Genomic DNA, 13532 nt, shown 5'->3' with positions numbered 1-13532 from the left:
TTCTCAAAAAGTGCTTTCTTAGGAGTAAAACTACCAATCCAGAAGAAACTAGAGGCATGATGGGATAGGAAGCCCCAATTCCCAAGCATGCTACAGGGTATTCACATGAGAAGGACACCTTTACTTTTCACCCATTATTTCTAAATCCATGGATACTAACTTTCGGGAATACATATAGTACTACATATATGTCAAGCAAATAATGGTCACTGGACAAAATATATGCCACATTTAGAAGACAATATATCAATCCCCCAGGTTGTCATCTCTATGGTGGTATCTTTGCTGCACATCTAAAACACCATGCTCATTTTTTATCAGTCCAGCAATTTCTCTGTCATTGATGTATGGTAGGGCAAGTAGATCCATAGGGCAAGTAGATCCATGATTATATGCTTACTGTTGATCCTGTTCATCATAAAGTGGGTCCCTTGGTCCAAAATGTTGCTATCCAGCATCCTACGACAATAGACTGTAAGCTCGTGGGTAGCACTGCAGACAAAGAAGACAATTCCACACACCGAACTCGCAACCACAGAAAGGAAGAACTGCTGTGTTTTCCATGTGGAAGTGGTACAAGTAGAACATTGGCTCTGTGTGGGTGATTACTTTCAAGGTGGATATTACAGATAAGGATTCAACACCATCCTCTGCTTATGACAACAGCACATAGAGCAGAGGCGCCGTGGGGAGAGGAAGTCCTTGCTGTTGGTGCACACAAAGCCTCTGTCCCTTCCTCCATGGCTACTTTGCTCATGCTCCCTGTGCAAGTGTTGGTGCACCTGAGAAGGAGCACAGGCTGAGCTGTATCAAACTCATAGTTGTCCAGTGTCTCCTAAATGGTAGATACTCTCTGGGGGGCCAGTGAAGTGGAACACAAAGTGGAAACACTTTTTGCCTACAGACCATCTCCCTCTACATGATTCTTTTCCAAATGCCTATAGTCCAACCTTGGTCCTTCCAGGACTATGAGCAGTCAGTCAAGGCTTTCACCCTGGCAAACAGTCAATTAACATAGTTCCCTCGAGCCACTTTTTAAATCCAAAGTTACATACACATATAAACAATGCTCAATGTACTCCTCACAGTTGTTTTGACTGGAAATATTTCCTCTGTCCACTGCCTTTGAAACTAGATCTCTTGCCATAAAAACTCCATTGGGTACAAATTCTGCTATTGGGGTTACCAATTAATGAATTTCAAGGTATTCCATGTCCATATATTATAATAATTTTATGTTTTTTAGGAATAAAATGGAATTGTGGTAAAAAATATCATCCTTGTGTTCATTAGTCATGGATATCATTGCTACACATGATCTTCTCCCTGGTTTGGGAGAAGACCTACCATTATTCCTGGTTTGGGATGTTCATAATTTGTAACATTGGGGTCAGTTGTACTAAGTCAGAGATAAAGAGATAAGCAAGAGAGAAACAAATCTTAGATTATTAAGGGAAAAGAAAAGGGAAAGTTACTATTCTCTACCAAAAATAAGGGTGATGAATTGATTTGTTTTTGTCATGTCTGTTGAAAATAAAAGAACGATGGTATCTCCAAGAAAGTATCTGCCAGCAGACTGGCTGCCCCATTAAAAGAAAGGAAAATAGAGAAAGAAACACTTCCAGATTAATCCATGTGTGGTCATAATATGTAAGATGGTAGCTGGAAAATAAAAAAAATATTTGTAAAGGATGATCATACAGTGTATATAAGAAACAATTCATGAGTTGGTATAAAGAATACACTATATTTCCCCTAACAGTAAAGCTAGTGAGTGGCAGAGCAGGAATCTGAGGACTCTTCCATATGATTTAAACCTCATAACCAAAATCAACTGTACTTACTTCCACAATAGAGAACTTATGGTTGAAGATAAAATCAGAGATAAACAGATGTCCAATCTACAGAAAATGGATAATGGAAACTAGAAGCATCTTACAAAATCAGCACAGACGCAAGTAGTAAGAATAGTAATAAATGTCCATACATTCCAGGATCTTATTATTTTCCACCCAACCAGAATCTAGGAACAACTAGAATATTAATAGAAACTACTCTTAACAATATCTTCACAATAAAGATTTATTTGGCAATGTCAATTTCATGGTCCTTGAGAAAAATTGAGCTTCATAAAATTCATGTAATCAACAGGAAATGCTGTCCTTCATCGGAAGTGCATCCCACGAGGCGGGGAAACACATGCCAGAGATCAGAGTGAAGGGAATGCGATGCTGCGGCAGGCCTACCAGGGGACAAGGTGTCTAATGAGAGGAGGAGCTGCTCTGCAATGCCAGTCTGACTGTCTGGTCACACGAATCCCGATGAGCAAGAGATGCAGGAGGCCCAGGGGGGTGGACGCTCACATAAGGAAGCTCTGTTATGGGAGATGTTAGCAAATGGGATGGGCTACTCTGGGGGTAGGAACTCACATCACTGCAGGTATCAAGCATAAACTAAATAACCAGTTGGTAGATACTGGGATATTGTACCTTGATTTGCACTCTCTGTGAGCAAATTCAATAGGGGACTCTAAGGGTCCTTTCTATTACTGAGTCTCTCTAAAGTCCCTAAAATCTTTCTCTTGACAATCACTGTCACTGAATGCTTGCTGACATTGCTGTCATTCTCAGAAGTCCACAAGCATTCAAAAGCATCACACTGAAATAAATACATGGCACAGGGTGCCATGAAATTTTTATACATTCATCTGGGAGAACAAGAAGCTCTTTCCAAAACACTTTCAAGTCGATTTTCAGAATTGTGACAAATCTATGAGGGGCTGGATTTGAATCTTGAGGACTGAGACATCTGATCTAATCACACACAAGGATGAGTCGCCACCTGAGGTCTAACAACTTTATTGATCCTCATAAACTAATATGCAAATTATTAGCCATAATTATGAATGTAGTAATTGTAGTTTTTAACTCTATTTAACCAGTTGTTTCTCACTGCACAAATGCCTACCAGAGTAGTCAAATAATAACAGGAGGGTTATTTTCTGAGTAAAGAATCAGAAGAAATAATTTAGAAGAACAAAATGTTTAGTGGCACTGCTTGCGTTCATGTCAAACACGTGCTCTTGCCTCAGGAACTGGAAGGCTCAGGTGCAATGTCCCTCTCCCCTGTGCGGTGCAGCTGTGCGCTGCCCACCTCTGCCCGTGTGCCTCTCCTGACTCTGAACTTGCAGGGTTCACTGCCACACGCCCATTTGAGAAACCACATTCATTTCTACATGTCCTCAACCTGGGTAGTGAATGTTCTACTTGTCTTGATATAATTCTTCCTCTTTAAAGTGCCCGTATAAATTGGTTCTGCTCCTGTTTGTGTCTTTACATTCAGATTTAGAAGGGCAATCCTATCATGTGTGGATGATATAACTGTGCATGTAAAATGTCCAAAAAAATCTATCAATAAGCTATTCTATATAATAAAAGGCTAATATGCAAATGGATCGAACAGCAGAATGACTGGTACCTATGATGTGCACTAGCCACCAAGGGGGCAGATGCTCAACGCAGGAGCTGCCCCCTGGTGGTCAGTGCACTCCCACACTGGAGTGCCACTCAGCCAGAAGTCAGACTCAAGGCTGGTGAAGTCAGAGGCAGTGAGAGCCACTCCCGCCTCCACGGCCTAAGCCGTCAGTTGGACATCTCCCGAGGGCTCCTGGACTTCAAGAGGGCACAGGCTGGGCTGAAGGACACCCCCCCCCCCACCCACCCAATGCACAAACTTTCGTGCACCGGACCTCTAGTTAGAAATAATAATGCAGATTGATTACACGATCAACATACAAACATGAATTGTATTTATGTATGTCAGAAACAGAATTTAACATTTCAAGTATAACGTATTCAAAATCCATGGATACTAACTTTCATGAATATATAGTACTACATATATGTCAAAGAAATAATGGTCATTGGGTCAAAATATATGCCACATTTAGAAGACAATATATCAATCCCCTAGGTTGTCATCTCTATGGAAATATCTTTGCTGCACATCTAAAACACCATGCTCATTTTTTGTCAGTCCAGCAATTTCTCTGTCATGTGATGTATGGTAGGGCAAGTAGATCCATGATTGTATGCCTATTGTTGACCTTGTTCATCATAAACTGGGTCCCTTGGTCCAAAATGTTGCTATCCAGCATCCTACGACAATAGACTGTAAGCTCGTGGGTAGCACTGCAGACAAAGAAGACAATTCCACACACCAAACTCGTAACCATAGAAACGAAGAATCGCTGTGTTTTCCATGTGGAAGTGGTACAAGTAGAACATTGGCTCTGTGTGGGTGATTACTTTCAAGGTCAATATTACAGATAAGGATTCAACACCATTCTCTGCTTATGACAACAGCACATCAATCTAAATATGGCCAAAGGAACAACACTGAGAAGAGACCACTATCCTGACCTTCTTCAAACCAGCAGGAAGTAATACAGGACCAGATGATATCACATGACCAGAGATGTTGCTGGGGATGATTCCTGATTGTCCCATTTCTGGAAAAGATTCTTAAGTAGTATTCCCAATTAAGGAGAAGATCAAACGGTAATTGACAGAACCCTCAAAACGCAAGGGGAACAACTTCCTCCTTGACAATTTCCTTGTGACTATAAACAAGGAAACAACAGCGAGGAAAGACCTGCTTATTGGTCCCAACATTGGGGGTCCAGAGTATAAAAGCCCCCAAAGAGAAGACACCATCAGAATCTGAGAAACTCACCTCTGAACAGAAGCCCACCCTCCACACCTGACACCATGTGCTGCTCCCCTTGCTGCCAGCCCACCTGCTACAGGACCACCTGCAGAACCACCTGCTGGAGGCCCACCTGCTGTGGGTCCAGTTGTGGGTCCTGCTGCTGCCAGCCTTGCTGCCGCCCAACCTGCTGCCGCCCTTGCTGTGTGAGCAGCTGCTGCCGGCCTTGCTGCTGTAGCACTCCCTGCTGCCAGCCCAGCTGCTGTGGGTCCAGCTGTGGCGGGTCCTGCTGCTGCTCGCCCTGCTGCCAGCAAGTTTGCTGCTGTCCCGTGAATGTCTGCAGAACCTGCTACCACCCCACCTGCTGCTGCGTGCCTGGGTGCATAAGCTATGGCTGTGGATCCAGCTGCTGCCAACCTTGCTGCTGCTGAGCTCCTTGCCAGACAACCACCATCTGGACAGACAACTTCTGTGAACTGACTTGCCATTATGGAAACAAATGGTCTTCGTTGACTTTGCTGACACCAGCATGCTGGACCATAATTTCTGTGACTCATCTGCTTGGTTACAAGTTTTGAGTCAGCTTGATGGAGGTCACAGGACTTCGACCTTCCTCCTGTGCATGTAGATCATGTACCAGTTTTGTGCATCCTCGATATGAAATTGACCTTTATTTTGAAGTATGATTACCTAGTTCCTCTAAGTAACTTAGGAAATCAAATTCTCATAACTTTTTCATAGGTTTCTGTAATTAATCAATAATCTTCACAATCATATTTTCTTTTTCAGTGTACTCATGGTTTTTGTATCATGCTTTCTTCTTTTATGATCATTTTGAGTTGTCTTTGTAGAATCAGGAGTCTTACTTATGTGTTTCTTAATAAATTCTATATCATAATTCATCCATATTGTGTGTTATTTATTGTACAGAATTCCTGATATAAGGATTTAAATACACATTGCATACTGCATGCATTATCCATTCTGAGCATCATAATAGCACCTCCCACCTTATTATCTCCAATATTCAGAAAAACAACAACTCACAAACAGTTCATTGTGCAATGTCACAAGCTAATAATGAACAGACTCAGATCCAGGACTGGGTCTCCTGTTCCTGCTCAAAGGTACTTACATCTACATCTCATAGATGTAGGTCTGAGCTCCAGTTACATCTGGTTGACATGCTGTGGTTGCTGTCCTTGCTCATTTATGAATGTCACTGAGCCCAAACCCACCACGAGTCACTCCAGTGAAATCCTGTGTTCCAGATGTATTTCTTTCTGCTCTCTTACCTTCAAGATAACGATCCCTCCCCAAATAGTAACTGCTCTCTAGAGTCCACAATGGCCAGATGATAGTTGTGTCTCCTGACACAAAAAGGTGTCTTTCAGAGGAGTAAGACCTTCAACCCAGGAGAGCCTAAAGGCATTATGAGACAAGAAGCACAGATTCCCAAGTGTCTCTCTGGGAGTTAATTTGAGAAGGTTCACTCCAACTTCCATCCATCATTTTCTGAACCTACGTGTTCTACTTTTTAATGGATATATGTGGTCCTACATATATATCAAACCATATAATGGCATCGGATTGAGGTACATTCCACATCCAGAACACAATATAGCAGGATGTCACCTCTAATTTGGTGTCTTTGCTGCACATCTAAGAGACCATTTTAATTTCTCATCAAGCCTGAAATTTCTCTGTCATGTGATGTAGAGTAGGACAAGTAGATCCCATGGTCTTGTGCCTATTGTTGACCTTGTTCATCATAAGAGTGGATCCCTTGGTCCAAAGTGATGCTATCCTATGACTTATATACTGTAAGCTGGTGGGTAGCATTGCAGACAGGGAAGACAATTCTATGCACCACACATGCAATTATAATAAGGAAGAACTGCTATTGTCTTTTCACTGTAGAAGTGGTCTGATGTAGAAAACTAGCCTCCACGTGGGGTGGTTAGCTTCATGATTGATATTTATCGATAAGGGCTCAATACCATTCTCTGCTTATGACAACAGCATATACAGCAGAGGCAGCAGAGGTGAGAGGGAGCCGTGCTATTGGTCCACACCTGCCTCTATTCCTGCCACCATAGCTACTTTCCATCATGGCATGTGTGCCTGAAAGTGACCCGTGGGATATTCCTGTGAACTGTTTAAAAGTAACACTTTTCCCCAAGCCCTACTCTGCATTGCAGGTTAATCTTGTGGGTCATAAAAGTGCTTTGGAAACCTAATACAGGGAGTCACATCAGGTGCAAATTCAGTCACAGGAAGTGAGGAGGATATTGCCATATTTAGGGTTGACTTATTTGAGGGAGGTGGAGGAAATGGTATAAGAACTGAAGCATAAATGTGTGGGATGCAATCAGAGCATATGTCCTAAACACAATATAAGCAGATCAAATTCAGCGCCATATACATATGATCATAACCACATTGAATTGTTGACAGAAATACAAGGGTGGTTTAACATTTAAACGTGAATCAATTTTTAAAAATCATATTTACTGAAAAAAGAGGAGGCTAATCATATGATTATCTCAACAGGTAAAGAAAAAACATTTTATAAATTTAAACACATTTCAAATATAGAATGCCTTAACAAATAGGAATAAAAAAAAAAACAACCCTTGCTCCCTTGATGGAAAGAATCTACAGAAAAGACAGAAAGCTTACTATTTAATTATGAAATATGGAGAGCTGTCCTACTCTACAGACAATACACAAAGAAATCCACTTCACCATTCCATTCAATATTAAAGGGAGGGCCTACCCGTGAACTAAAGAAGGAAACAATTTACAAGATAAAAATGCTGCTAATGAATAAAACCACCATTTTCTGTGGATATGACAGTGTATGCAAAATTTCCAACAAAAAAACTTATTATTAAAAATAATGAGGGAATTTGATTCCAAGATAAATTCATATACAAACGAATGTTCTTCTGTATGTCAGAAGCAGTTACAAATAAAATTTTATATTATACCATAAATAAGATCCTAAAAATAAAATATCTAGGATAAATCTAATGAAAGATAGCCAAGACCCCTACAGAGAACAGAATAGTTTGACCAAGCAAGTCTATGAGAAATCTACTACTAGGTATATATATATATTCAAAGAGACATTTATATATGTTTGCCAAAACACCTATACAAAAAAAAAATTCATAGAGGCACTATTATTAAGAGTCCCAAACTGCAAAAAACCTACGTATTTCTCAAGTGGACAATCAACAAATAAATTATGTCATATTTATCCAGTGGAAGATTATACACCAACAATAATAAATGAACTACAAATATTTACATTGTTAATGTCACAATCATCATGTAAAGAAGAGCCAATTCTATAATCTTTTATTTATATAAAGATCTAAAAGAGTGAAATCAAGCTATAGTGTGTGACAAGTCAAGAGAGTGATTAGCAAGCATTAGGGATGCATAAGGGGGTATGATTTGAAGTGAGTAAGGTTCATTTCTATTTCTTGACCTGATAGTATTACCACAGGTCTGGTCATTTTATAATAATCAGTCAAACTGGAAGTTAATCATCTGCATAATTTTAAAATAAATAGTATACCTAAAAAAAGTTTAAACATATTAGACCTCAAAGATAAATCAGGTAACATCTCAACTAATCTAATTCCTTCATAAACTGAGAGAGAGGCAGGGAGAGAGAGAGACAATTATAAGAAAAGGAGAAAAAAAGAAAACACGGTACATGTGCAGTCAGTGACATGCGGTCACTGAATCTGCTGGTTAACAAGGTTAGGACTGGAGTCACCAATTCATCCTGGTTTGCCCAAACTGCCCCCAGTGACACCACTGGGGAGTCCCGCATCCTGGGAAACCCCTTAGTCCTCATCAATCAGGACCATTGGTCACCCAGGAAGTGAAATGATGGATGCTCTCTCAGTCCCAGCTTTTGCTTCCACCCACCTGCTTTGGTTCTGCTGAGCATACGGAAGAGATTATGCCAAACATCCTCTACCCAAGTGTCTGTGATGGAACTGGGATACACAGGTGGGGTGGTTGCTCCAGAGAGAGATTCCTGTCACAGTCTTGAATCAGTTTTTTGTGGGCAAATAGACTTGGACTCAGGCATGGTGTCAATTTAACCCCATGAACATACCAGCATCATGTCCCTCACACAGGGATACTTTCCAATCTAAGCACAGCTTACTACACAAAACACATGAACTGACCCTCATCAGGCCATGAGGAACTCTACCATATGACCACAACATGACCAAAGCAGGAACCATCCTGATGATGGGACCACCTTCCTTTTATCTGAAAACGTTTCTATGACTTATTCTCAATTAAGGAACACATTAAACACTTATTTTCTAAACGTTCATATCAGATAGGAAACAACTTCCTCCTTGACAATTTCTCTGTGATTAACTAAACAACATAAACAAAAACAAGGAAAGTCTTACTGATTGGTTCCAACATTGGGGGCCCAGTGTATAAAAACCCCAGAACAGAAGAAGTCCTCAGAATCTGAGAAACTCACCTCTGAACACAAACTCACCTTCTACACCTGACACCATGTGCTGCTCCCCTTGCTGCCAGCCCACCTGCTGTGGATCCAGCTGTTGTGGGTCCAGATGTTGCCGGCCCAGCTGCTGCTGCCGCCCCTGCTGTGTGTCCAACTGCTGCCGCCCATGCTGTGTGTCCAGCTGCTGCCAGCCTTGCTGCCGCCCTTGCTGTGGGTCCAGCTGCTGCCAGCCTTGCTGCCGCCCCTGCTGTGGGTCCAGCTGCTGCCAGCCTTGCTGCCGTCCCTGCTGTGTGTCCAGCTGCTGCCAGCCTTGCTGCCGCCCATGCTGTGTGTCCAGCTGCTGCCAGCCTTGCTGCCGCCCATGCTGTGGGTCCAGCTGCTGCCAGCCTTGCTGCCGCCCAACCTGGTGTCAGACCACCTGCTGTAGAACCACCTGTTGCCGGCCCAGCTGCTGCTGCCGCCCCTGCTGTGTGTCCAGCTGCTGTCAGCCTTGCTGCCGCCCTTGCTGCGGGTCCTGCTGCTGCCAGCCTTCCTGCTGCTGATCACCTCACCAAAGAAACACCTTCTTCATACACCATCTGTTAACTGACTCGCCATTTGGGAAACAAATTCACTTCCTAGGCTTGGCAGACAACCCTCATGCTCTACCTTAATTTCTGTGACTCATGTGCCTGGTACAAGCTTCCAAATCAGCTGGATGGAGAGCAGAGGACGTCCCCAATCAGCTTCCTTCCGTGTGGGTGGAACGTGTCAGTTTCATGCATCCTCGATATGGAGCTCTGGTCTCGGCTTTGACTCTGTAGTCAAGGTCTTCACCCTCTCCCTCTGTAACTTAGAAAAAGGAATTCTTGTAACTGTTACATAGGTTTTCTGCAACTGCTGAAAATCTTCTCAATCCTATTTTCTTTTCCCGTGCACTCCTGGTTCCCGTAATCCTGCTTTCTTCTTTCATGCTCACTCTGAGTTGGCTCCCTAGATACGGGAAGTTGTACCTCTATTTCTTAATAAATTCTGTGCATTCCACATTGTGTTTGGTTTTATTATAAATTCTGATGTAAGGATTTACACACATGTTGCACATCATATGCATGATCCATTCTGAGCTTCATGTAGTCCCCCCAAAATAATTATCGCCATTCTTCATATGAGAAGGTTTCACAGGGTCATGCTGGACAGCTGATTTGGACAGACTCAGACCCAAGACTGTATCTTTTGCTTCTGCTCAATGGCACGTAAGTTACTATCTCAAGACAAATCAGAAAAAGGCCTGGACTGAGCACCAGCAAGATGTTAATTTGAGTGTCTCTGACAGTGGAAATGATATTCTCCTGTACGTAAATGCACATAACACCTATTTACAAAGTTCTCCCCAAATCAGTGTCCACACCTCAGCTACATAGTAGGGCAGCAAGGCCGGTAGTTTACAGCTCTCCTGCGAGAAGGATCCTTTCCTGTCTCAGGTGTTGTCCAGCCACTCACGCTTTCATGGGCATCCAATATTCGGGAGTATCCAGTATGTCCTCATGAGGGAGAGGCTCATGTAAAGAGACTTGTTCTTTGCTTTCACATAAATCAACATCTTGGCTGTCCTCCATCCCCTGAGATACCTATAGACTAGAATAAAAGAGAATTAAGTCAATTCCTGCAAAACATTTTACATTCCCCAACTTTAAGGCAATTTGTCATTTTTATCAGAATATTAGCTCTAACTGGTTTGGCTCAGTGGATAGTGTGGTGGCCTGCGGACTGAAAGGTCCCAGGTTCAATTCAGGGCAAAGGCATGTACCTTGGTTGCGGGCACATCCCCAGTAGGAGGTGTGCAGGAGGCAGCTGATCAATGTTTTTCTCTCATCGATGTTTCTAACTCTCCATCCTCTCCCTTCTTCTCTGTAAAAAAATCAATAAAATATGTGTTTTTTTAAAAATATATATATAAGAGAGTTCATTAAGAAAAAAAGTTGGGAACTGAGAAATAAACAATGGGCATGTATGACATTAAGGAATTCATAAATCTGAACATCCTATGGAAATAGAACCATCTCTTGTGTATTGTGAGTCAACTCTGAAGCATTTGAGAGAAATAAAAACCTGTGTTCCAGGGGAAGTGAAATAACGCGAGAAAGAAGAATAGTCGAGGAGACTGAGCACTCCTAGTAGTCATGCTGGACAGAGGCTGCTCTTTGGTCCTGAACTAACAATGCTGCCTGAACATTCACTGAGGTAAGGCTTGAGACTGGTTCTGAGAGAATTAGAAGAGTTTGGAACTCGGATCACCTCCTTGGGAGCAGTAGGGGTGTCTCTGATGAGCTCACGAAGCTGGTATCCAGGACACGTGCTCGCTTTTGAGACTGTGTATCTGGGATGCTCAGAAGAGACTGCCATGACCAAACTGACGGACTGCTGGTCCTTGGTGGGTGTTTGCGTGATTAAAATGAGAAACTAACATGTTCTGGGTGACTTACTATTTGCTAAATGCTCTCAGTGCTTTTTCTACATATCTTCAATTGCTGAAAAAAATTTTCAATGCAGGTATAGATGTTCCCACTGTACAGATGAGGATATTGAGACTGAGGAGGTAAAGAAACGTCATAGTTTGGTTTCTCCAAGAAGTCACCTAAAGAAATGATTCAAGTGCATGTAGTTGATTTGGTAAGTGCAGGCCTCACTTGTTGGGGAGTGTGGATGTGATACCGGGAAGGGGCTCACGAAACCAGTACCATTGTGGCCACCTGAAGCTTATGCCTAAGAGGAAATATCAGAAACGATGCAAGCACACACTTTAGGATTATCCAACTGAGTAATCCGGGAGCCGCCTCCTTATGACCCTCTCCAGAAGCAGTGGTTGTGGCCCACACCGGCAGCATGACCTCTGTGGTTGCAAGAAAACAGCCCTGAGCACAGAGATGCAGGTCTACTGGCAGCAACTGGCCTGAACACACTAAGATCCAAGATACCTGGGGGGGGGGAATGCAGAACCTCATCTATAACCTATGACTTTCCCCATTGCATCCAACACTGGGTTATTCCGTATAAACCCACACTTTCTAGAAGAGGAGGAAAGAGGAAGAAGAGGTAGTGCTGGTGAAGGAGATGTAGAAGGTGGAGAGGACGGGGGGTAGGAAAGGTGAGGGAGAGATAGAGAAGAAGAAAAATGAGAAGGAGGGAGAAGAGGAAGGACGGAGGAGGTAGCGAAGGAGGAAAAGGGAGAGAGAAGAACAAAGAAAAGGGGAGGAAAAAAAGAAGGGATCAAAGGAAATGAGAAAGAAGAAAACACAGTAATTGTGCAGTAACTGATGTGAGGTCACTGAATGTGATTGTTAACAAGGTCAGGACTGGACTCACCACCTCATCCTGCTTTGCCCAAACTTCCCCAGTCATATCTCTGGGGAGTCCCACATCCTGGGAAACCCTTTAGTCCCGGGCAGTCAGGACCATTGGTCACCCAGGAAGTGAAATGATGGATGCTCTCTCAGTCCCAGCTTCTGTTTCCTCCCACCTGCTTTGGTTCTGCTGAGCAGACGGAAGAGATTATGCCAAACATCCTCTACCCAAGTGTCTGTGATGGAACTGGGATACACAGGTGGGGTGGTTGCTCCAGAGAGAGATTCCTGTCACAGTCTTGAATCAGTTTTTTGTGGGAAAACAGACTTGGACTCAGGCGTGATGTCAATTTAATCCCATGAACATACCAGCATCATGTCATTTAAACAGGGATACTTCCAAAACTAAGTACAGTGGAATATACAAAACACATGTACTGACCCTCATGAGGCCATGAGGGACTCTATCATATGACCACAATATGACCAAAGCAGGAACCATCCTGATGATGGGACCACCTTCCTTTTATCTGAAAACGTTTCTATGACTTATTCTCAATTAAGGAACACATTAAACACTTATTTTCTAAACGTTCATATCAGATAGGAAACAACTTCATCTTAGACAATTTCCCTGTGATTACCAAAACAACATAAACAAAAACAAGGAAAGTCATACTGATTGATCCCAACATTGGGGGCCCAGTGTATAAAAACCCCAGAACAGAAGAAGTCCTCAGAATCTGAGAAACTCACCTCTGAACACAAACTCACCTTCTACACCTGACACCATGTGCTGCTCCCCTTGCTGCCAGCCCACCTGCTGTGGATCCAGCTGTTGCCGGCCCAGCTGCTGCTGCCGCCCATGCTGTGTGTCCAGCTGCTGCCAGCCTTGCTGCCGCCCCTGCTGTGGATCCAGCTGTTGTGGGTCCAGCTGTTGCCAGCCCAGCTGTTGCTGCCGCCCATGCTGTGTGTCCAGCTGCTGCCAGCCT

General features: G+C 42.9%; 1 protein-coding gene across 1 annotated transcript; it reads left to right on the top strand.

The window, feature by feature from the left end:
* Positions 1-4769: 4769 nt before the first annotated feature.
* On the top strand, positions 4770-13532 carry LOC103290984 (keratin-associated protein 9-1-like; the record flags this gene model as incomplete). Its single annotated transcript, XM_054709436.1, has 4 exons — positions 4770-5021; positions 9295-9328; positions 9425-9690; positions 13263-13532. Coding segments are annotated over exons 1-4 (822 nt in total), but the record flags the coding sequence as incomplete, so codon positions are not given.

Source organism: Eptesicus fuscus, chromosome 20, assembly GCF_027574615.1.
Source record: "Eptesicus fuscus isolate TK198812 chromosome 20, DD_ASM_mEF_20220401, whole genome shotgun sequence".
Taxonomy (NCBI): Eukaryota; Metazoa; Chordata; class Mammalia; order Chiroptera; family Vespertilionidae; genus Eptesicus; species Eptesicus fuscus.
The sequence above is the reverse complement of the archived record's forward strand: the minus strand, read 5'-3'. Positions and strand labels throughout refer to the sequence as shown.